Source organism: Hipposideros armiger, unplaced genomic scaffold, assembly GCF_001890085.2.
Source record: "Hipposideros armiger isolate ML-2016 unplaced genomic scaffold, ASM189008v1 scaffold_919, whole genome shotgun sequence".
NCBI lineage: Eukaryota > Metazoa > Chordata > Mammalia > Chiroptera > Hipposideridae > Hipposideros > Hipposideros armiger.
The window spans coordinates 147,783-172,576 of NW_017732269.1; the positions used below are offsets into that span (position 1 = coordinate 147,783).

Sequence of the window (24,794 nt, forward strand, 5' to 3'; positions counted from 1 at the left end):
CTGCAGCCTACGCCGTTGCCGGCGACTCACGGCAGCCCAGCTCCAGGTTGAGCTGTTGTTCAGCATCTTAGCTGTGGAGGGCAGTATCACTGGCCCTCATATGTGGGATCCGAACCGGGGCCCTCTAGCGTTCCAAGCCAGTTCTTAACCATCGCGCCACTCGGCCGGCCCGATCTCTCCTTTTTTCATTAGCTTTCTATATTTAAAGTAACTTTTTGTATTAATCATGATGGCAAATACAAAAGAGCATATGGTAGTCTCAGAATATATGAGGTGTGATCAAACAATAGGGTGAATGTTTAAATAAAAAAAATTTATTATAGTAAAAGACACATTGCCATTAACCCCCCTCAAAGTACTTCCCCTTGCTCCAAACACACTTATCCCATCATTTTTGCCACTTTCTGAAGCAGTTCTGGAAGTCCTCTTAGTGTCTTTCGTTGCGCTGTTATGACTGCCTCAATGTCCTGAATCATTTTGACTTTGGGGAAGAACCAGAAGTCGCATGGTACCAGATGTGGTGAGTAAAGTGGATGAGGACACACCATAATGTTTTATTTGACAGAAATTGCCGTATACCAGAAGCGATGTGTGACACGGAACGTTGTCATGAGGGAAGATGATTTATGGCACACTTTAAGCATACCTTCTCTCAACCGTAGCTCACACCTGGCTGACTGCACCAAACAAGTAGAAACTTGTCATACACTGTTACTGAGGTTCAACGCACTGCTTCCCTTATTGAAGATCCCTGCCTTTCTATTGGATGGCACTCGGCAGCAGCATTCATTGTACCTGTTGATCACAATGGAAAGTCTTCGTGTCACACAGTGCTTCTAGTATGGCAATTTCTGTCAAAAATATTATGGTGTGTCCTCATCCACCTTATTCACTGGATCTGGCATAGAGCAACTTCTAGCTGTTCTCCAAAGTCAAAATGACCATGAAAGGTAAGTGTTTTGGATCGATTCAGGACAGCGAGTCAGCCACGACAGCACAAACTAAAGACACTCAGGAAAGAGGACTTCCAGAACTGCTTCAGAAAATGGCAAGAATGATGGGATAAGTGTGTTCGAAGCAAGGGGGTGTATTTTGAAGGAGATTAATAGCAATGTGTCTTTTACTATAATACATTGTTTAAAATTTAAACATTCACTGCAGTTTTTAATCACACCTCATACTTATATTAATATTTCAAATTAGCATTAAAACAAATTAAAATATTAATACAGACTTTGTATAAGTTTTGGACCTCCTCCATGAAGAATACAGTTAGGTTACTCCTTAGAGACATAGTATAAGGTCATAACAGCATAGACTAATGTGATTTAGGAATAGAAAAGGAGGGATAGCTATGTGAGGGAGCAGAAATTATGGCAGTAGATCCAGTTATAAAGGGAGTAATGGAGCCAAGGATGACTCCAAAGATACAGAGACTGATCTATAAAGCTACAAACTTTACCGTTAATAAAAGTAGGGTAATTTGAAGAAAAAAACATTTGGTGGGTCATCAAGCTAAATCTTTGCAGGAAGAAAAGATATTTGGTTAGAGGTGTGCTTTAGGATTTACTGGGATGGAGGAGCTGAGATGAATAATCGAGTATTTCTCTGAAATGAAAGAATGCATATTTAGGACAGCAGAGGCAAGACTGTTAGGGTTTTCTTCTAAGGTTGGAGGCAAAAAGCAGGGACAGTGTAGGGTCCAAGACGTAAAATGAGAATCGGGATAATCATGCCCCAGAATCCAAGGAAGGCATGTTTTAAGATGGCTGAAGTCAACAGAGTAGGATGTGGCAGAGTATGAGGGCAATAAAGTAAAATATCATTCAGTATGATTATTAGCTGAAATTTTACTTGTTTTCAAGGAAAGTACAGTTACATGTTCTCAATGAAGAATATCTGATTGCAGTGTTGTTTTGGGAGAGTATACTATGTTTTTTTTTTTTTAGTTCATGTCTTTTATTAAACCATATATAATTACTTGTCTTCTGGTTTGTTGAAGCAATAGGTCAGACAACATTTGCCACAATAATGTCTGTCAAAGTGGCTGGCCATAAAAACTCCGGCACCACATTCATCTGAAGGACACTCCCGACGAAGGCGGCTGATTTTGCCATTCTCGTCCACTTTATAGTATTTCAGGAGAGCCAGCTTAAGCTTCTTTCTCTTATGCTTGTTCTTCTTGGGAGTGGTGTAAGACTTCTTCTTCCTTTTCTTAGCACCACCACGAAGTCTCAACCCAAGATGAAGAGTGAACTCCTTTTGAATGTTGTAGTCAGACAAAGTACGTCCATCTTCCAGTTGCTTGCCAGCAAAGATCAGTCTTTGCTGATCAGGAGGAATTCCTTCCTTATTCTGGATCTTGGCCTTTACATTTTCTTTTGTATCCGAGGGTTCAACCTTGAGGGTGATGGTCTTCCCAGTAAGGGTTTTCACGAAAATCTGCATCTTGGCGGTGATTCCACCGCAGATCATGGATTGGAAAGCTACTATTTCTTATTCCTTTGGAATTTTTACCCCCTGTATTCTCAGATTTACTGAAAATCTCTCCCTTAATATAAAATGCTCTGTGATACTTGTTTTGGAAGTTAAAACTAGCTAATTTATTTTGTTTTTAATTTTATGACATCTTTTAAAATAATTGAAGATGTCTTGGGATATCAGACATTTAAGTTGGAACATTTTAAACTTTCCTACCTAAATGGATATTTTAATTCTGCAAAGTACTCCTGTTATAATTTATTTTACAGTTGTTTCCAATATGTAGAAATATGGTAGTATAATTTGGTTAGGTTTGTTTTATGTTGGAATTAAAGGTTGCAGTGTCACCGCGATGGTTTTGAATTGGTTTTAATAGGAAGACAATAAGAAGGACAAAGTGGGAATGGTTTGAAGAAATTTGTAGATATTAGATGATTTCTTCATTGGAATAATTATTTTCAATATTTGCTTTTCAGAAAATCATTTCAAGAAATATACCAATCAGATTCTGAAGGATGGGAATCATCAAAAGATCTGAGAAGTAATCTTGGACATCTAGAATCAGAACTTCTATTTCTAAGTACGCTTACTGGCATCAGTATAAGAAATTACTCCAGGAAGACAGAGAACCTAACAGGCCCTGAGATGACAGAAAAGAGTAAGTGTTCATTTCAATCTAGAAGTGGTAGTGAAGTTTACCTTGTTAAGCATAGGAAATTGGTTGGGATATGGTTAAATTAAAATTGTACAAGGTAACTATTTGAAGTTGTAGTTTTGTAGCGCTGAAACTTGTTTTTTAGGGTGTCTTTTGAACATCATACTTTGTATAATACCCTTTTAAAAGGTGCCTGAGGTGGATGCTGAAGAAGAAACAGTCTCCCATTAAGTAACTTAATAGTCACGGAACAGAGATAAGTATTGTATGAACAACAGTACCATTAATTTTGTAATTCTTAGGAGTTGTCCCCCATTGACCTGAGAGCTGTCCTGTATACAGTGCTGTCCTAATGAATATGATCTGTGGCCAAGATAAATGTCTCAGCAGCTGGACCATTTGCTGGAGGAGGTTTTCTGGTCCCAATAACTAAGTTTTATTGCCAAGATCCTTGATATGCTAACAGGAAAGGGGAAGCTAATTCAGCCTCTGACGTGCAGTTGCATGTCAGGAACTTTGTTTGGACTGAAGTAGCATTCCCTAAAGAAGGAAGTGCTTCTGGAAGTGCTTTTTTTTTTTTAAAGATTTTATTGGGAAATTAGGGGAGGGGAACAGACAAATTGCTGTCCTTTTGTTCTTCAGTCTAGCTGTGGAGGACGTCGCTTCACTGTCCCATGTTGGTATTGTGATCATTGCTCTCTTCCCGGGTGAGGCAGATTGGTTGCTGGCCTCTGGACGACCACTCACAGCGGCTCTTGGCAGCTCATGCCGGCTGCCGGCCGCTCACACTGGCTGCCGGCCACACATGGTAGCTTATGGCAGCCCACTGAAGCTTCACTACAGCCTATGCCATCGCCGGCGACTCACAGCAGCCCAGCTCCAGGTCGAGCTGTTGTTCATCTTAGCTGTAGAGGGAGCAGTGTCACTGGCCCTCATGTGGGATCCGAACTGGGGCCCTGCTGCTCAAAGCTGGCGTCCCAAGCCAGCTCTTAACCAATGCGCCCCTCGGCCTGCCCTGGAAATGCTTCTTGACTTCCACCAAAATTACCCTCATGCCAGAGGAAGAGGGAGAGTGACCCTTAGAGGGTCTTGGGCAGCTCACCTCAGTGGATGTTTGAATGACATACAGTGAATGAGTGACGACATTTAGACATTTCAGGGACTTGAAAGGAAGAGATAGGATACAGAGAGGATGGAGAGTGAGGGTAGGTCAGGTATGAGACTTTTACTGGTGCAGAAGTCTCGGTCTCCCTGTTTTCAGATCCAAGTTCACCTGCATCTGTTGATACTTGTACCACCGGTTCAGAATGTCTTTCTGGTCCTCTGCTATGTAAGTGGGCTTGATTCTGAGCTCTCCTCATTGCTGGCTTAGGTTTTGGTTTGCCTGGGTCTGCCAGGTCACTTGTACTTTTCCATGTGATAACTAACTCATCCATCTGATTTTCAGCTTCCAAAATTATGTTATTCTCATCTTTCTCCTTTTACAATTGTGCCCTTCTAAAAATACTTTCATTTGCAAAACTAGATGGTGATAAAGTCAGAATAGTGGTTATCTCTTGGGGTGGAGTAGCGTATAGCCTGGGGAAGGGCATGAGGCATCTTCATGGAGTACTTTAAAATTTCTGGATGTTGATCTCGGTGGAGGTTACATGGGAAATACATATGAACTGCATACCAAATAATAGGGTATTTTATGCATTTAAGGGAATTCATGTTATACCTCAAAAAATACTCTTGCTATTGTTTTAGTAACATTTTGAGAGATAACAGAAGTAAATCCATATATTGAATTTACTGTCTTTAGAACCAGGTAAATATCAAAAAACTGGAAAACATCTAACAGTTGTCATGATTCAAACTTGTCTGGGATTATACTAGCATATTTCTATTTCTTACCTTAATCTTTGGTATAATTGAGAGCTAGAAAGTACAAGCTGAGGGCCAGCCGAGTGGCACATTGGTTAAGAGCTGGCTTGGGACACCAGCTCTGAGCAGCAGAACCCCGGTTCGGATACCACATTAGGGCCAGTGACGCTGCGCCCTTTACAGTTAAGATGGTGAACAACAGCTCGACATGGAGCTGGGCTGCTGTGGGTCGCCGGTGTTCGCGTAGGCTGCAGTGAGGCTGCAGTGGGCTGCCGTAAGCTACCCTGAGTGGCTGGCAGCAGGCGTGAGCTGCCAAGAGCCGCCATGAGTGGCTGTCCAGTGGCCAGCGAACCATCTGCCTCACTCGGGAAGAGCGCAATGATAAATACCAACATGGGCCAGTGAAGCAACGTCCTCCACAACTAGACTGAAGAACAAAAGGACAGCAACTTGTCTGTTCCCCTTCCCTGATTCCCCAACGCTGTTCCCCTCCCCCAATTCCTCAATAAAATCTTTAAAAAAAAAGAAAGTATAAGCTGATTTAATCCTATTTCACAAAGGTAACAGTTGGGTGTACATTATTCTAGATGTTTTCAAGCAAATAGTAACATACACTTCACACATATACCAGCCTGAGTATTATAGATATTCACACAAAATTAAATAATATTTGAAGAAAATTGTTATTTGCAAATGAAACATTTGTTCTTCTGATTTACAGGTATAAAGAAAGTTCTACAGAAACACAGATTATCAGGAACTTGCCGCATGATTATGTTTCAACTTGAATTTCAAATTCTGGAAGTCCAGGTAAATTAAGGATCATGTTGTGATAAGAGAGGCTTTGTTGCTATGAAATAAAAATTCCCACTCCACAGCCTCCAGCATTGGCTGGGCTGAGGAGGAGTTTATGAACCAAGATTTCCTTAGAGCACATTTCTGCAAAGTGGTGCCATTTCATGACAATTTTAAAGTAGAAATATAGTACTGCAGCCATTGCAGATGGTAGGGCTGTTGCTGAGGGTGCTTTACTGGAGGGCAGGTAGCAAGATGCCCCTGGGCTCCCAGTGCAAGGCTTGAGATCATGGGAGCAGTGCTGAGTGCCCTCACTAGTCAGCTGATGTGCCAGCCGTCTATGACTGGTTATCTATTGCTGCTTAAAAATTTTCCCCAAATTTAACGGCTTAAAACAACAACAGCAACAACATTTATTATCTCACCCATTTTCAGGGGATCAGGAATTTGGGAGCAACTCAGTTGAGTATTCATTCTTGCTTAGGGCCTCTCATGAGGTGATGGTCATCTGGGCCCACAGCCATCTGAAGACTGCTCTGGGTTGGAAGATTAGATTTCAGGGTGGGTCACGGTAAGCTGGACTGCTGAGGCACAGCACAGGAGGCAGATTCTCACATAAAGATTCCCACATAAAATCAGGAAGCAGACAGAATGGTCAGGGGCACACCTGGCCAGGATGGAACAAAAAAACAAGGCTCAGACACCGTCAAAGGCTGGATCTAAGATGAGTGGGATCCAGGCATAATTGTGAAAACTGACAGCGGTGGGCTCATGCTTTGGTAGCAGAAAGCACATTCAACCAGTCAGATTTGCCAGCTGGGCCTGCAGGTAGTGTGTGTAGAGGCCAGGAACAAGAAAGAGCAGGCAGACTACCTTGGCTTCAGCTCATCCGATAGCTCAAGTGGGTATAGACTAGTTGTCATACCAAGGCCATGGACAAGGTGCTTACTTGCAGTCATGGTTGTGGGCCCCGTTTACACATCTTTGTCCTCAGCCACAGAAATAGCCCTAAGTTTTCCCTTTTTTATGTGGGACAGGAGTTGATGTCAGGTGATCAAGACTCTGTCACCTTAGATGTCAGACAGCCACTCCCACTAGTCCAGAGCACCTGGGTGTAATTTCTGGGATAGAGGCTTTGCGTCTCAAGAACTCTTTGCAGTCTATGTCTCCGACTGTCACCACTGACCCTGGCTGGTGGAAAACGAGCTGAGGGATTTCCAGACCCCTCATCTGAGCAAGATCTCCCAGCTTGCTCTTACCTCAGAGTGTCCCCTTTCAACACTGCCAGGGCAACCAAGAACATTCACAGTGCAGTGTTGCCAAAGCTGCCGAAGCAGAATATGACACAGTCAGAAGCACAGGTGAGGAATGGCCCTCAGGGCAGTATAGTGTCCCCAGGTTGGCACCATGCCTTGGGTCATGCAGGGTCACCAAGTTGCTATCGTTGTTCTGCATGATCTCAAAGATCATCTCCTGAAGACTGAAACAGAAATGGACCCAAATGTATTAGTCTCGTTTGGGACAGACAGCCTTTGGAGTTGCTTAAGCAAATTGTAGAGTAAGTTTTCAAGGGCTAGTATGGTGGCTACATGATCATCAGGCTTTGCCATCACTCATGTAGCTTCCCAGTCATGGTGTGAATCACTTTAGCATCTCAGGCATTAGGAAGGGGAATGGACAAGCAAGGGCTTGCCTTTTCCATTGGTGGACATTTTCTAGAAGTTGTCACGCCCGTAGTTTTCACTTAGATTCTGTTGGCCAATAAGTTAGTGCAAGGGAGGCTGGAAATTTAGTCTTCATTATGCATGACTACGTGGCTAATGAAAATTTGGGGCAAGAAAGAAGTACAAAATTTGAGAATACCAGCAGTTTCTGTCCTATATGCTTCTGGGGATGCAGGAAAGAAATCTAAAGAGAGGAAGAATGGATATTCTTTGAAATTGCCGAATTGCCCAAGAGATGTGAGCTGTTATCGTTCACATTTGAAAGTGTGTAGGTGTTTTTGAACTGCCCAGCTTTACTTGCTACAGAAAACACTGTTCTCCCTTGCTGTGTTAAGAACACTCACTTTTGGGCCGACCCAGTGCCTCAGTTGGTTGGGAATTGGCTTGGGAGCACGAGCTCTGAGCGGTAGGGCCGCCGGTTCAATTCCCACATGGGCCAGTAGTGCTGCGCCCGAGCTGAGCTGCCAACAGGTGTCAGGAAAGCTCAGAAAAGGAAAAAAAAAAAAAAAAAAAAACTCACTTTCTTTGCATCCCTTTCCAATTTTATGATTTGTCTTAAGGACCACACTGGTAAAAAAGATGTTGGAAGCAATCACAAACAACTCTCAAGTCAGCAAGATTTTGGGGATAAATCACATGTGGCACTCAGGCTTTTTTGGAGAAGAAAGGAACAAAGAGGACTATCTTTTTTGTTTGTTTTGTTGCTTAGAATTCTGATGTAATGGGGTAATGAGAATTATTTTTTAAAATTTTTATTCAATACTCACATATTCTAGACCCACTTGTATAAGTGTACCTTAAGAAATATATTTCTAGTAGAATTGCTAGGTCAAAGGAGATGTATGTGTACATTCTGATTGATAGTATCAAATTGCCTTCTGAAATGGTTTTATCATTTTACATATTGAGATTTTTATAATTGAGACTGATAGAAAAAACAATGGTGAAGACACAGTAAACTTCTGTGTTCTAAAACGTTTTTTAAAAACAAAACTTCCACTGGAGGGAGATGTTTAGCTATCAGAAAATTTAAAATTTAAACAATAAAATTGCCTTACTTATAGAATGTTGTTATAATAAAATCATAGTAATACAATGTTAGAAGCCAAAGTGACCTAAAATCATATTAACGGAATATTGGAACCAAAACGACCTTATAGATTATCTAGGGCAACCTGCTTATTTTACATGTTAATATACCTGGAGGGTTTGATTCCCATGTTGGCACAGCTGCTGTAGTTAGAGGTGGTTAGAATGTGCTGTCCCCAGATTGACTGTCTGGTGTTGTTAGTGCTGCCCTGTCTGTGGAGCTGCAAGGACATCAGAATTGCCGTGCCAACATTCATACACAGTACATGTAGCGTAATGAGGGTGGCAGTTTGTTGGAAAGGGACAGATAAAGTATGTTTTTTTCATAACTTCTGTTCCTAAAACTCAATGAAATGAACAAAATGATTCAAAAATAGGGAAACTTTTAATTAAAAAGAATAAAATCCTATGTCATAGTCTCCAAGGAAAATGTATCTGATATGATGGATGATATTTGAACACGAATGAAAGAAAACACTGAAATCTGATACAGGGTGCTTCATGAGCAGTATAAAAAGTTTGCAAAGTTAACAGGACTTTTCCCCTGGATATCTCTACCCACATCCTTAAGTTGTAAAGAATGAGAACTGCGGAAACGGGAAGTTACCACAGATGCCACAGAAATACAAAGGATTATCCAAGAGTACTATGAAGGACTATATGCCACCAAATTCAATAACCTAGAAGAAATGGACATGTTCTTATAAACATATAGCCTTCCTAAGCTGAATCAAGAAGAATTGGAAAATATAAATAGACCGATCAACAGTAAGGAAATTGAATCAGTCATCTGAAACCTTCCCAAAAGCAAAAGTCTGGGACCAGATGACTTCACCAGTGAATTCTACCAAACATTCAAAGAGGATTTAACATCAGTCCTACTCAAACTCTTCCAAAAAATTGAAGAAGAGACAATGCTCCCTAACTCATTTTATGAGGCCAACATTACCCTGGTACCAAAACCTGGTAAGGATAACACACAAAAAAGAAATTATAGACCAGTATCTCTGATGAATACAGATGCAAAAATCCTAAACAAAATTCTAGCAAATTGAATGCAATGATGCATTTAAAAAATTATACAACACAACCAAGTGGGGTTCATCTAAGGGGCACGAGGATGGTTCAACATATGCAAATTGATCAATGTGATACACCACATAAACAGAATAAAGGACAAAAATCATATGATTATATCATTAGATGCAGAAAAAGCATTTGACAAGGTACAACATCAATTTATGGTTAAAACACTTAATAAAGTAGGTATAGAATGAAAATACTCAAATATGATAAAGGCCATATATGACAAGCCCTCAGCTAATATCATAATTAATGGTGAAAACCTGAAGCCCTTTGCTCTATGTTCAAGAACATGACAGGGCTGTCCTCTATCACCTCTGCTTTTCAACATAGTGTTGGAAGTCCTAACCAGAGCAGTCAGGCAAGAGATAGGAATAAAAGGCATCCAAATAGGAATGAAGAAGTTAAATTGTCACTTTTTGCAGATGACATGATGCTATATATAGAAAACCCTAAAGACCACCAAAAAATTATTAGAAACCATAAACGAATAAAGTTGCCAGCTACAAAATCAACATACAAAGTCTATTGCATTCCTATATATCAACAATGAAACCTCAGAAAAAGAAATAAAAAAACCCAATTCCTTTTGCAATTGCAGCAAAAAGAATAAAATCTAGGAATAAGCTTAACCAAGGAAATGAAAGACCTATACACTGAAAACTATAAGACATTTTTAAAAGAAATTGAAGAAGACACAAAGAAATGGAAAGACATTCCGTGTTCATGGATTAGAAGAATCAACATAGTTAAAATGGCCCTATTACCCAAAGCGATATACAAATATAATGCAATCCCCATCAAAATCCCAATGTCATTTTTTAAAGAAATGCAACAACAAAAAAATCATCAGATTTGTATGGAACCACAAAAGACCCCAAATAGCTAAAGCAATCCTAAGAAAAAAGAATAATGTTGGAGGTATCACACTCCCTGATTTCAGCTTGTACTACAAGGCAACAATAATCAAAACAGTATGGTATTGGCAGAAAAACACACACAGACCAATGGAATAGAATCGAGAACCCAGAAATAAACCCTCATAAATATGGATAGATAATTGTTGACAAAGAAGCCAAAAACATACAATGGAGAAAAGACAGCCTCTTCAATAAATGGTGCTGGGAGAATTGGAGAGCCATGTGCAAAAGAAGGAAACTAGACTGCTATGTATCACCATATACCAAAACTGACTCAAAATGGATCAAAGACCTAAGCATAAGACCTGAAACAAGAAACTGCATAGAAGAAAACATAGGTACTAAACTTATGGACCTTGGGTTCAAAGAGGATTTTATGAATTTGACCTCAAAGGCAAGGGAAGTAAAAGCTAAAATAAATGAATGGGACTATATCAAATTAAAAAGCTTCTGCACAGCAAAATAAACCATCGACAAAATAAAGAGGTAACCAACTGAATGGGAGAAGATTTTTGCAAACGCCTTCGAAAAGGGGCTAATATCCAAAATATATAAGGAACTCATACAACCCAACAACAAAGAAACAATCCAATTAAAAAATGGGCAGAGGACCTGAATAACATTTCTCCAACGAGGACATACAAATGGCCAATAGACATGAAAAAATGCTCAACATCACTAATCATCAGAGAAATTCAAATAAAATCTACAATGAGGTATCACCTCACACCAGTTAGAATGGCTGTCATCAACAAGACAAATAATAAGTGTTGGAGAGGCTGTGGAGAAAAAGGCACCCTCATACCCTGTTGGTGGGAATGTAGATTGGTACAGCCACTATGGAAGGTAGTGTGGAGATTTCTCAAAAACTTAAGAATAGAATTACCATATGACCCAGCAATCCCTGTCTTGTGTATCTACCCAAGAAATCTGAAAACATTTATCCGTGAAGATATATGTACTCCGATGTTCATTGCAGCTTTATTTAGGGTGGCCAAGACATGGAAACAACCAGTGTCCTTTGATAGATGATTGGATAAAGAAGATGTGGTATATATACACAATGGAATACTATTCTGCCACCAGAAAAGATGAAATAGTGCCATTTGTGACAACATGATTGGATCTTGAGATTATAATGCTAAGTGAAATAAGTCAGACAGAAAACGCTGAGAACCATATGATTTCACTGATATCTGAGACATAAAACTGAAAACAACAAAGGAACAAAGATATGCAAATGAAGAAAAAAAACCACATAGACACAGACAAAAGTTTAGTGGTTACCAGAAGGTAGAGGGTCTTGGCATAGAATTAACCCCTGGTCATTTGCAGAATGTAAAAGAATTTACGAGACTCTACAAGAGTATCCAGAGAATGGGTTTATTGAAAGTCAAAAAGGGAGAGAGAGTTCTGTTTGGAACTGGCAGTTTTGCCAGGGCAGTTTGAGAGGGAGATCTGCAGAGACAGAGAGAGGTATTGGCAGCAGTTTAGCCAGGGCAGAGTCTGATGGGGGGCAGCTGCACCCATGAGGAATGCTGGGGTTTTATATTTTTCCAAGCAGGATGTAGGGTGCTTGTCAATTTGCGGGGGGCGGGGGGGGGCTGCCATTACAATTGTCTTCTCCTGGGAACTGTCCTGTTCCCATCTATGATGGATGTCAGCTCGCAAGGGGTTGCTGTAATGATTGGGAACTGTTCTGTTCCCATCTACGATGGGTGTTTGTTAGTGTGCCGGGGGTTGCTGTTGCGATTGGGAACTATTTTGTTCCCACCTATGATGAATGTCAGGTGCTTGTCAGCTTGCAGGTGCAGTGCTGGCCAGGGGAGTCAGAGCCAAGTGGTTAATGTTTAAGCTCGCTCTTGGCAGCTCACAAACCCACTCCTGTTAACTCTTTTACTTGTCTCATTAGTGGGGAGGGGGGTAGTAGATGAGGGTAAAATGGATCATATATATGGTGATGGAAGGAGAACTGACTCTGGGTGGTGAACACACAATGTGTTATATAGATGATGTATTACAGAATTGTACACCTGAAACCTATGTAACTTTACTAACAGTTGTCACCCCAATAAACTTTAATTAAAAAAAAAAAGAACTGCGGATTGTGGTAAGAAGTGTGCTGCTGAGGCTCTGGCTAGGGCTTTGAGATCAGCTTATTTATAAGCTCCCTTCCCTGCTTTACCAACTTGGGAAGGTTGATGTGCTTAGCAGTATGACACGCAGATGGGCCAACAGTATCTTGAAGTCAGCTTTCCAGTGACTGTACAGAACCCAGACTGACCAAAGAAAGAAAATAGAGGGGGCAGTAAGTCATAGGCTTTATGCCGACAGGATTATTTGCCTATCCTAACGGGTAAAAGGCGAAAATCGACATACTCATATTCGAACAAAAGATAAGACTCTGAGATTTTTTTCTTTTTCTTTTTTGTAACAATTCTATTGAGATATAATTCACATACCATGTAATTCAACCATTTAAAGTATACATTCAGTAATTTTTAATGTATTCACAGTTGTACAGCCATCACCACATCAATTTTAGAAAATTATCACCTCAAAAAGAAACCTCATACTCCTTATTACCCCTCAATCCCTCTCCTTCTGCCCAGACCTAAGCAACAGCTAATCTATTTTCCATCTATATGGATTTGCCTATTTCAGACATTTCATATAAATGGAATCATAATTTGTTGTCTTTTTGATTGGCTTCTTTCACTTAGCATGTTTCCAATGTTCATTAATGTTGTCGCATGTATCATTATTTCTCTTTTTCTTTTCTTGGCCGAATACTATTCCATTTTGAGAATATATCACATTTTGTTTATTCATTCATCAGTTGATGGACATTTGAGCTGTTTTCACTTTTTGGATGTTATGAATAATGTTGCTATAAACATTTATGTACTAGTTTTTAAGTAGACATGTTTTCATTTTTCTTGGATATATATATATATATATATATATATGAGTAGAATTACTGGGTCAAATTGGACTCTCAGATGATGGCTAATGATGCTGAGCATCTTTTCATATGCTTATTGGCCATTGTATATCATCTTTGAAGAAATGTCTGTTGAGATCCTTTGCTCTAATTGGGTTGGTTTTTATTACTGAGTTGAAGAGTGCCTCTGGAATGTATGTTTCTGATTATAGTGGTAGATGCCCACAGATAGCATACTGAAACTGCAGCTGTTCCTAACAATTCCCACTATACTCTCAAACACCTGAAAAACTAAACAATTATAAACCATCAATATCCACTTCCCCAGCAGCTCAAGATACAAAGAGACAAATCAGATAGTTCTTAGACAAATGGAGAAGAGTCAAGGAGTATCCACTCACTCTGTTCCTAGGAAATAGCAACTATTTCTAGACCTACTTCTGTTAATGAGTAGGAGCCACAGAGTTCAAAGCACAAAGATGGTACAGAGCTCTTCATCCTTTAGGACCTACCTGTGCAAAAACACTATTATGAAAGAAGTTCATAAGAAAATGTGAGATAAATTCACGTTGGAAGAGTTAACCAGGAAATACAAGAACATGCTATATAAAAATTGCTCTGACTCTCAAATGAAAGGCATTTAAAGAAAATTAAATAAGAATAAAAGAGAGCTCAGAGGGATGGAAGGAAGGAAGGAAGGAAAGAAGGAAGGAAGGAAGGAAGGAAGGAAGGAAGGAAGGAAGGAAGGAAGGAAATAATGATCATAGTGCTGTGCTGAAAACTACATTGGAAGACAGGAGTAGAATATAATATGGAAGATAGGCTTGAGAAAAATCACCTGTAAGAGCATTTGAAAAGAAGAAAAACCTGGAAGATAGACAATAGAGAGTCAATACAGGATTTTTCCAAAACCAAGAATATAAAAAAAAGTGAAAGAAATTATAGGCAAATATGTGATAGAATAAAATCTACTCGAATGAAGATGAAAACCTGAATTTGCAGTTCAAAACGTAACAGTTTATTTAGCAGTCCTCATTGTTGACTATAGAGTTGTTTTAGGATTTTTGTAATAAGTAACCTGAAGTTTTTGTCTTCATTTTTTATTACTTTAGGATTCTTATAAGTTAAATAGCTGAGACAGAGACTATGAATGCTTTAAGTTATGCATTGCATAAATGATTTTATAGCAAAAAAGGTCATCTTATTGCTTTAATGTACATTTATTTTATTACTAGTGAGAGCGAACATTATTTTCCATGTAAATTGTCATTTATCTGAGTTTTTTGTTCATGTCCTTTGCCTTTTTCTTTGCAGTTTTCCTATCTTCTTGTTATGCTTATGGTAAAAATTTTTCTTAATTTATTGCTTCTCTTTTAGTTATAAAGTCATTTTTATATAGATATTTTGAGTTTCTTATGTAATCATATTTGCTTATTTTTTCCTATTACCTTTTGCTTAGAGAGTTCCTCTTTGCCCAGTTATCTGTTAAATGTCTATATTTCCTAGTAATATTTTATGGTTTCAGTGTTTATATTCAGGTAACAATTCATTTGGAGTTCATTTTGGTTTTTAGTATGGAGCAAGGATGTGATTTTATTCTTTTAACAAATAACCAATATTTTCAGTACCTTCTGTTGATCACCTTTTTCTATTACTTGGTGGCACTTTATTTTTCATATCTTTAAGTTATTTTTATCTTTTTATTTTATTTAAAAGTTTACTGTGCTCTGATGCTTAAACATTTTTTTTAAATTTTAGAATAAGGAGAATTTATCTTCTGCTATTACTGACCTCAACATAATAATGGAGCCCACTGCATATTCAGAATTAAGTGAATTTGTCTCTAGGTAAGATATTTTACAAATTGATTAATTAATTAAGTAAGTAATTTTATTGGGGAACTGAGGGAAGGGAACAGCGTTGGGGAATCGGGGAAGGGGAGCAGACAAGTTGCTGTCCTTTTGTTCTTCAGCCTAGTTGTGGAGGATGTCGCTTCACTGGCCCATGTTGGTATTATCATTGCACTCTTCTCTGGTGAGGCAGTCGCGTGCCATCCATTGGACAGCTGCTCATGGTGGCTCATGGCAGCTCACGCTGGCTGCCAGCCACTCAACAGTAGCTCATGGCAGCCCTCTGCAGCAGGGGCTACAGCCTACGCCACCGCCGCAGGCAACTCATGGCAGCCCAACTCCAGGTTGAGCATCCAGGTTCACCATCTTAGCTGTAGAGGGCGCAGCATCACTGGCCCTCATATGGGATCCGAACCGGGGCTGTGCAGCTCAGAGCTGGCGTCCCAAGCCGACTCTTAACCAACGCACCACTCAGCCAGCCCACAAATTTATTTTTTTAGGGATTTTTTTCACTCTATACTTTTGAGTTTACCTGTTCTCTCTTCTCGATAAGTATCAAAATATCTCTGAAAGCATGACACCATTATTATGTTTAAAACTATATTCTCTATTATACTGTCATTCAATAAAAATTTATTATACATTCATTATGCCCTAGGCATTAAAATTAAAATGTGAGCAAAAACAGATGTAACCCTTGATCTTTATGGAATTTGTAGACTGGTGGAGATGTCAGGTATTAAATAATCACAGAAATCTAAAATTGTGCCTGTGTTAAATGCTACAGAGAAGAGCTGTGTAATCCTGTTGAAGCATATACACATACATCTGGGATACTTTCTGGGCTAACATGGAATGATTTCCTGAAAGTTGAGTTGACATCTGAAAAATTAGTAGGCGAAAACAAAGAGATCTTCGACAGAGTAGCTTATGCATAGGAACTGTGGTAGGAGGGGGCATGGAATCTGTGAGCACCTGGCAGGAGGCCCGAGGATTAGAGGAGTGTGATATAAGATGAAGCTAGCCAAGTATGGAAGGTCCACATTGTGTGGACTTTGGTGTAAGGAGTTTGGTCACAGTCCCAAGACCAATGTGAAGCTATGGAAAGTTTGAAGCAGAGTCTAAGGAAGGCAGAAGTGTGACGCCCTAGAATTATTCTGGATGCTGCAGGGAGAAGAGATTGAAGGGGTGCCATAGTGGATGCAGGAGGGTGAATGACTAGGCAGTTAAGACCGTTCAAGCAACAGAAGTTTGTAGTTTGGACTAGAATAATGGTAGTTGAAGTAGAGGGCTGGATGGGTTTGGGGGATATTTAGGAAGCACAATTGAGTGGGCATAGTGTTGGTTTAATAAAAGGGGTCAGGAGTCATTGACGGAATAATTTCTTGATGACGATAATTGCATTTGTTGAAACGGAAAGTTGGAAGAGGACCAAGTCAGATGAGATTGTGACATGCTGAACTTGAATGTCTGTGAAACACTGAAATAAAGGTATGAAGTAAGCAGCTCAGAAAAGATGTTGGTAGGAGATATGAGAGTTATCTGACAGTGCATAGAAGTTAAAGACTTGAGCAGGAATGAGATTGCCTATGGAAAGAAGATAGAGTGACGATAGGAAAAGGACTGGAACTGAACCATGAGGAATTCTAAAATGAACTGCTGAAGAGATGAGAAAGATCCTGCAAAGGAATTAGAAGAGGAACTTTGAGAGGAGGGAGGAAAACCAGGAACGTGTTGTTGACTTTTGACAACTGCCTTGACCCTTTTCCTTCCAGTGTTTTCTGGACTGCATAGTGGTGACAAGTCTGTTCATATTGTTACTTTCTGCGTGTGTGTTTTTTGGGCGCCTTCAAACCTTTCTCAATTTTTCTTTTCCACACTTTGTGCTATATTTAGGGTGTATTTGTGTGAAAGTTTCCTACCATATCTTTTCAAATACTTCTTCTGTCCTGTTCTCAATTCTTCACCTCTAATTACACATATGTTAGACAATTTGATGTATTGTCTCAGTGTTTGCATGCTCGGTTCTGTTTCTTTCACTCTTTTTTTTTTTTCTTTCACATTTCAGTTTGGATAATTTCTATTACCCTATCTTCAAGTTTACAGATTCTTTCCTCAGCTGAAGTCCAGTCTGCCAATGAACCCATTAAAGGAATTCTTCATCTCTAATGTAATGTTTTTTAGTTCTACCATTTTCATTTGAATTGGAATTTCTCTTTCTGCTGAAATTCCCCATTTGTTCATGCATATTGTCCAACTTTTCCACTAGATCTCTTAATATATTAATCATAATTATTTTTTCTTTAATGTTTTATTATAGAAAATTTCAAATATATGTAAAAATTATAGTATAGTAATTAACCTGCAGTTACCCATTAGGCACCTTCAGCAATTATCAATATTTTGCCAACCTTAGTTAATCTATTCTTACACATGTGGGGTTTTTTTTTTGTTTTTTTTTTAAGCTGAGCCATCCTGCCACCTGTTGGCAGCTTAGCGGCTGGTCAGCTCGGGCTGGGAATCGAACTGCTGTTGCTCAGAGCTGAAACTCTGGAGCGAGCTCTTAACCAACTGAGCCACTCAGCCAGCCCACACACATGTGGTTTTTAACTTTTAATTCTGAAATAATTATAGGTTCACAGGAATTTCCAAAATAATCAATATACAAGGAGATTTCATACACCCTTCATCCAGCATCCAACAATGGTAACATCTTGTTTAATTGTAGTATACTAACAAACCTAGAAACTTGACAGTAAAACCCACAGAGCTTTTTCAGATTTTACTAGTTTTATAAGAACTTTGTGTGTGTGTGTATGGTCTATGCAATTTTATCACCTGTATAGCTTTATGAAACCACCACCACATTCAAGATACAAAACTATTTCATATTCCTTTATACTAGCTCCTGTTTTTTCCTCAATTATTTTTATTGTGGTAAAAATATACCTAACGTAAAATTTACCTTATTAACCATTTTTAAGTGTAAAGTTCAGTGGCATTAAATACATAACATTATACTACCATCACCATTATCCGTCTCTATAACTCTTCATCTTGTAAAAATGAAAGAGTATATCTATTAAACAATAATCCCCCATTCTCCTCACCCCAGCCCCTAGCAACTATCATTCTTTCTGTCTCTATGATTTTTTTTTTTTAAGATTTTTATTGGGGAATCGGGGGATGGGAACAGTGCTAGGGAATTGGGGGAAGGGGAACAGACAAGTTGCTGTCATTTTGTTCTTCAGTCTAGTTGTGGAGGAGGTTGCTTCACTGGCCCAAGTTGGCACCATCATTGCGCTCTTCCTGGGCGAGGCAGATCAGTCGCCGGCTTCTGGATGGCTGCTCACTGTGGCTGCTGGCCGCTCACGCTGATTGCTGGCTACATACGGTAGCCCATGGCAGCCCACTGCCACAGGGGCTGCAGCCTACACCGTCGCCGGCGACTCACGGCAGCCCAGTTCCAGGTGGAGCCTGTTTTCAGCATCTTAGCTGTAGAGGGCAGTGTCACTGGCCCTCATATGTGGGATCCGAACCGGGGCCCTCTGACGTCCCAAGCAAGTTCTTAACCATCGTGCCACTTGGCTGGCCCTGTCTGTATGATTTTTAAAAAAAATTTAATTTGGGGAATTGGGGAAGGGGACCAGCCAAGTTGTTGTTCTTCAGTCTTAGTTGTAGAGGGCGCTATTCACTATCTGGCTGTCCGTCAGCAGCTTGTGGCCTCTAAGCTCAAGGTGCTGTGTTCAATCTTAGTTGCAGGTGGGTGTAGCCACCATCCCATGGGGGAGTCGAACCTGCAGTCCTGTTTTTAAGAGTGCATGTCCTAGGGCCGGCCGAGTGGCACGATGGTTAAGAACTGGCTTGGGACGCCAGAGGGCCCCGGTTCAGATCCCACATATGAGGGCCAGTGACACTGCCCTCTACAGCTAATATGCTGAACAACAGCTCAACCTGGAGCTGGGCTGCTGTGAGTCTCCAGCGATGGCGTAGGCTGCAGCCCCTGCTGCAGTGGGTTGCCATGGGCTACCATGTGTAGCCAGCAGCCAGCATGAGTGGCCAGCAGCTGCCGTGAGCAGCTGTCCAGAAGCCGGCGACTGATCCGCCTCGCCCTGGAAGAGTGCAATGATGGTGCCAACTTGAGCCAGTGAAGCAATGTCCTCCACAACTAGACTGAAGAACAAAAGGACAGCAACTTGTCTGTTCCCCATACCCCAATTCCCCCACCCCCATCCCGAAAAAAAAAAGAGTGCACGCTCTAGCCACTGAGCCATTCAGGCGACAGCTCAGCTCAAGGTGCCGAGTTCAGTCTTAGTTGCGGGTGGGCATAGCCACCGTCCCATGCGGGAGTTGAACCAGCAGCCTTGTTTTTAGCAGCGCATGCTCTATCCACTGAGCCATCCTGGCGGCAGCTCAGCTCAAGGTGCTAAGTTCAGTCTTAGTTGTGGGTGGGTGTAGCCCACCATTGAATAGGCAGTCTTGTTAGGAGCATGTGCTCTCACCAGCTGAGCCATCCTGCCACCTGTTGGCAGCTCAGTGACAGCTCAGCTCGGGTGCAGCGTCGCTGCCACATGTGGGAATCAAACTGGTGGCCCTGTTGCTCAGAGCTTGCGCTCTTAAGCTAACTCCTAACCAACTGAGCCACTCAGCCGGCCCCTCTATGATTTTTAATTATAGTTATTTTAAAGTCCCTGTCTGATAGTACTAACATCTGAATCATCTTTGAGTCTAATTTTTCTGATTATTTTAAAATGGGTGGTTTGTTCCTTGAATTTTTGTCTTATAATTTTTTATTGAATGATGGGCATTATCTGTGGAAAAACAGTAGAGACTGAAGCAGATAGTATTTATGCCAAAAGAAACAGGCACCTTTATTTTATCAGGCAGTTAGTATGGGTGTTAATTCAAGATAGTCAGCAGCTGAGCTGGGTTTGTGATTTTTGTTGCTTTCATTACCTTCAGGCACCACAAGCTTCAAATTCTTCCAGCAGTGAATTCAAATTCAGTTCTTCCTCATGCTTGGAATGGGGTTTGGGAACTGGAAGGTTTTCCTCAGTGTTCTAACTCCACTCAGCTCTTAGCAGTCATACGTGTCTGTACCTCATAGGGGAATCTTTCTCTGCACTTGACTCTCCACTAGCAGTTGATATTGCAGCTTGTTACTTGGTGCTAGGCTCATGGTGAGAACAAAGGGAGTTCTGTGTTTTCATGGTCTGTCCTCAATATCAGACAGGTTCTGTGGACATGTGCCTTGGGGATAGGACTCTCCAGTGTTCCTTTCCCTTCTTCCCTGTGCAGCCAAATCCTCAGCCTGGGCCTATGGATGGTCTTGGGTGAGAGAGAGTTCCTTGTCCTTCCCCCCGTGGTGGCAGACATAGGCTTAATATTAGTGCAGGTTCCTGGGCCCAGTGGGTTTCCTGCCCCTCCACCGAACAGATGGTTTCACCTGTGCCCCTCTTCCCAAAGCAATGGATCTTTGTCCTGGTGGCAGGAGTGTGTACTGCCCTTTCTCCCACAGTCAGATGGGTTTGACTTCTGCTCCTCCCCTGGAAGTATGGGATGTTTTTTTCCATTGCTTTGCTGCCTCTACTTCAATGGCTTAAAGTTTTTGCTTCCCACCAGAAAAGAGTTCTGGATTCATTTTGTACCCCAACAGCTGATCACCTGTTCATGCCTGTGGCACTGAGGGGAGCTCTCTCCGGGCTGCTGCCATGACCCCTGTGTTTCTGATGAACTCCCTTTGTTTCTGGGGTTCCCATCTGTGGGGTTCCCAAATGACAGTCTACTTCACATTTATCCTTTAAGAATTTGTTGAAATTTTAGCTGATTTCTTGTTACCCACTTGTGTGGTGGTTGCTTCCCTTCTCTATGTTTAACCAAAGTGAAGAATAGTATATGTGTCGTGTTCTCCTTTGAGGGAGAACAATGTTAATTTACTTGGTTGTCTTGTGACTCCAGGTCTTTGATGGCTCAAGAAAGGTTCTGATTTTATAGATTATTCAAATTTTACTTGATGTTAGGTTGAGAGTGATCTTCTGTGCAGCTTTATACATCCTAAGTAGAAGCAGAACTCTTTCCTGATTTTCTCTCATTCTCCTTCTGGAATTTGAGACGTATTATTGTTTTATCTTTTGCATTTGACTTACCCTTTCTTTATATTTTCTATCTCTTCATATCTTCGTGCTTATTCCTGATTATTCCTCAGATCTATATTTCAGTTCAGTAATTTTTTCTTCATTTTGTAACTGACTTGCTCTTAAACCCCCTTCCATTGAGTTTTTTCAATTTCACTGACAGTACTTGTCATTTGTAAAAGTTACGTGTATCTCTTTTTCAATTTTCTCTGTCTTTTTTTTTTTAAATAAAGAATTTTGGTTTTTTAATAGTTGCTTTTCCATGCAAGTATTTTAGATTATCTCCTTAGATATATGTTATAGTAAGGGATAATTATGTCTTCAAATTGTGTCTAAGCTGCTGTTATCTATTGATCTTTCAACCTCACTGTCAAGACTGTTGATTTCTCAAAGTTAACCTTTGAACTTTGTGACCTCTTTCATAATTAACCTTTTTTAAAATTTTTAAATGTTTTAATTAATATACAATAAAATTGATATTGTATCAATTTTTTTGTCAGAGAAGTCTTACCAATTTAACATAAATATGAGTATGTATTCATATAACTACCACCATAATCAGAATAAAGAACAATTCCATAATATCAAAAAGTACTCTCTCATGCTGACCTTTTTATTTTATTATTATTTTTATTAAGATATTATTGGGGAATTGGGGAAGGGAACAGCGTTGGGGAATCGGGGAAGGGGAACAGACAAGTTGCTGTCCTTTTGTTCTTCAGTCTAGTTGTGGAGGACACCGCTTCACTGGCCCATGTTGGTATTATCATTGTGCTCTTCCTGGCTGAGGCAGTCGCTTGCCAGCCATTGGAGGGCTGCTCATGACGGCTCATGGCAGCTCACGAAAGCTCACGCCTGCTGCCGGCCAGCCCCATTGCAGCCTACACTGTCGCTGGCAACTCATGGCAGCCCAGCTCCAGGTTGAGCTGTTGTTCACCATCTTAGCTATAGAGGGCACAGCGTCACTGGCCCTCGTGTGGGATCTGAACAGGGCCCTGCTGCTCAGAGCTGCTGTCCCAAGCCAACTCCTAACCAACACACCACTCGGGCCGGCCCTTGTGCTGACCTTTTTAGATCTAACCCCCACTCCCACTCCTATACCCTGGCAACCATTGGTCTATTCTTCGTCAGTAGAGTTTTGCTTTTTCCAGATGGAATCACACAGTATGTAAACTTTCATGACCGGCTTATTGCACTCAAGATAATGCCTTTGATTCATCCATGCTGTTGCAGGTATCAATAGGTTTTTTTCCTTTTATTGTTGAGTAGCATTGTGTGGGTTTTCCACACTTGACCCATTTGCCTGTTTGAGGGCATTTGAGTTGTTTCCAGTTTTTTGCTATTATGAACAGAAGTTCTATAAACATTTATGTAGAGGGTTTTGTAGAGGGTGAACATAAGTTCTCATTTCTCTTAGTCAGGGCTGTGCAAACTTTGATTTACAGACCAGCTGCCTATTTTTATAAAAGGAATTTTATTGAAGCACCATCATACCTATTCCTCAGGTATAATGAAAGCAATTGTAAGAGACAATGTAGCCTGCAAGCCTGAAGTATTTACTGTCTGACCTCTTAAGGAAAGTTGACTGATTTCTAGGAACACCTGGGAGTTGAATTGTTGGGTCATATGGTAAGTATAGTGTATGTTTTATAAGAAACTGCCAGGCCATTTTCCAGAGGGTTATACCATTATGTATTCCAACCAGCAACATACGAGAGTTCTGGTAGCTCCACATTCTCTTCAACACTTGGAGTTTGTGTATTTTTGAATTTAGCCATTCTAGTAGGAGTGTAGTATATTTCATTTTCTTAATGGTTAGTTATGCGAGCATCTTTACATGTGCTTAATTGCCATCTGTCCATCCTCTTTTATATTCAAGTCTTTTACTCATTGCTTCACTGGGTTATTTGTTTTCTTACTGTTGTTCTGACAGTTCTTTATATATTCTGCATATAACTCCTTTGTCATACATGCAATTCCCAAATATTTTCTCCCATTGTGTAACTTGCCTTATTATTTTCTTAACCATGTCTTTCAAAGAACAAAGTTTTTTTTTGTTTTTTTTTTTAGCTGAGCCATCCTGTTACCTGTTGGCAGCTCAGCAGCTGCTCAGCTCAGGCTGGACTCGAACCGCTGTTGCTCAGAGCTCAAACTCTTGAGCGAGCTATTAACCAACTGAGCCACTCGGCCGGCCCAGAACAAAGTTTTTTGATTTCAAGAATATCTCATGTTTTTGGTATAATGTCTGAGAACTTTTGGCTTAATCTCAGGTCATGAAGATTTTCTTCAAATTTTTTAGAATTTTTAATATTTTACCTTTTATATTTAGATCTATGATTCATTTACATTTAATGTAATTATTGGTATGTTTGGATTGAGGTGTACCTGTTCAGTAGTCAGTTTTTGTTCTCTCTTGTGTTTTGTTTTTCTGTTTTCCCTTTCATGCCTTTTCTGGATTATTTGAATACTTTTTAATATTCCATGTTAATTTGATTTTTGATATCACATATCTGAAATACATACTGTAAAAATATAAATATATATTACATGTATTATATATATATTACGGGTTGCTGTAGAGATCACAGTCTACTTAGAATTAATATTTTGCCATTACGAATGGAATATGGAAACCTTATACTAAATAGATCCCTTTACTCTCATTTCTTCATGTTGTAATTTTCATGTGTTACTTCTGCATACATTGAACTTCCCATCAGAAGATGTTATAATTCTTATTTTCTGCATTTTTCATATTTTAAGGAACTTAAAGAAGCCTGATACATTTACACAGATTTTTACCATTTTTGATGCTCTTCTTCATTTCTGATATTCCAGATTTCCCTCTGGTATCATTTCCAGATATTCTTTCATCTGGTATCCTTTCATTTGAAGAATGCTCTTTAGTATGTTTCTTTGAGTAGGTTCACTTGGACAACTTTGTAGTTTTCTTTCATCTGAGACTGTCATTATTAAACTTTTGTTCCTGAAGGATGCTTTCACTGGATATTGAATTCTGGGCTGACAGGTCTTTTCTTTCAGTATATTAAAATGTTCTTTCACTTCCTTCTGGCCTCCATAGTTTCTGTTGAGAAACTTACCACTTTTTTTTTTTAATTTTTTTATTGTTAGTTTCAGGTGTACAGAACAATGCAATAGTTATCCTTTTCACCCTCACAAAGTAACAACCCCCCTCCCTCCATGTACTGCCCTCCCACCCCCGATATCATGCTTATCTATTACAATTCCATTG

General features: G+C 40.0%; 1 protein-coding gene and 1 pseudogene across 2 annotated transcripts in view; one reads left to right on the forward strand and one right to left on the reverse strand.

The window, feature by feature from the left end:
* CENPP (centromere protein P) overlaps positions 1-24,794 on the forward strand; it is a 268,335-nt gene that overhangs the window by 31,594 nt on the left and 211,947 nt on the right. For both annotated transcript variants that reach the window (XM_019630516.1, XM_019630517.1), the window contains exons 2-4: positions 2,958-3,139; positions 5,724-5,812; positions 15,316-15,404. In XM_019630516.1, the coding sequence (XP_019486061.1) occupies positions 2,958-3,139; positions 5,724-5,812; positions 15,316-15,404 (360 nt within the window). The remainder of the gene's footprint in view (positions 1-2,957; positions 3,140-5,723; positions 5,813-15,315; positions 15,405-24,794) is intronic.
* Positions 1,933-2,467, reverse strand: LOC109375242 (ubiquitin-40S ribosomal protein S27a pseudogene; annotated as a pseudogene).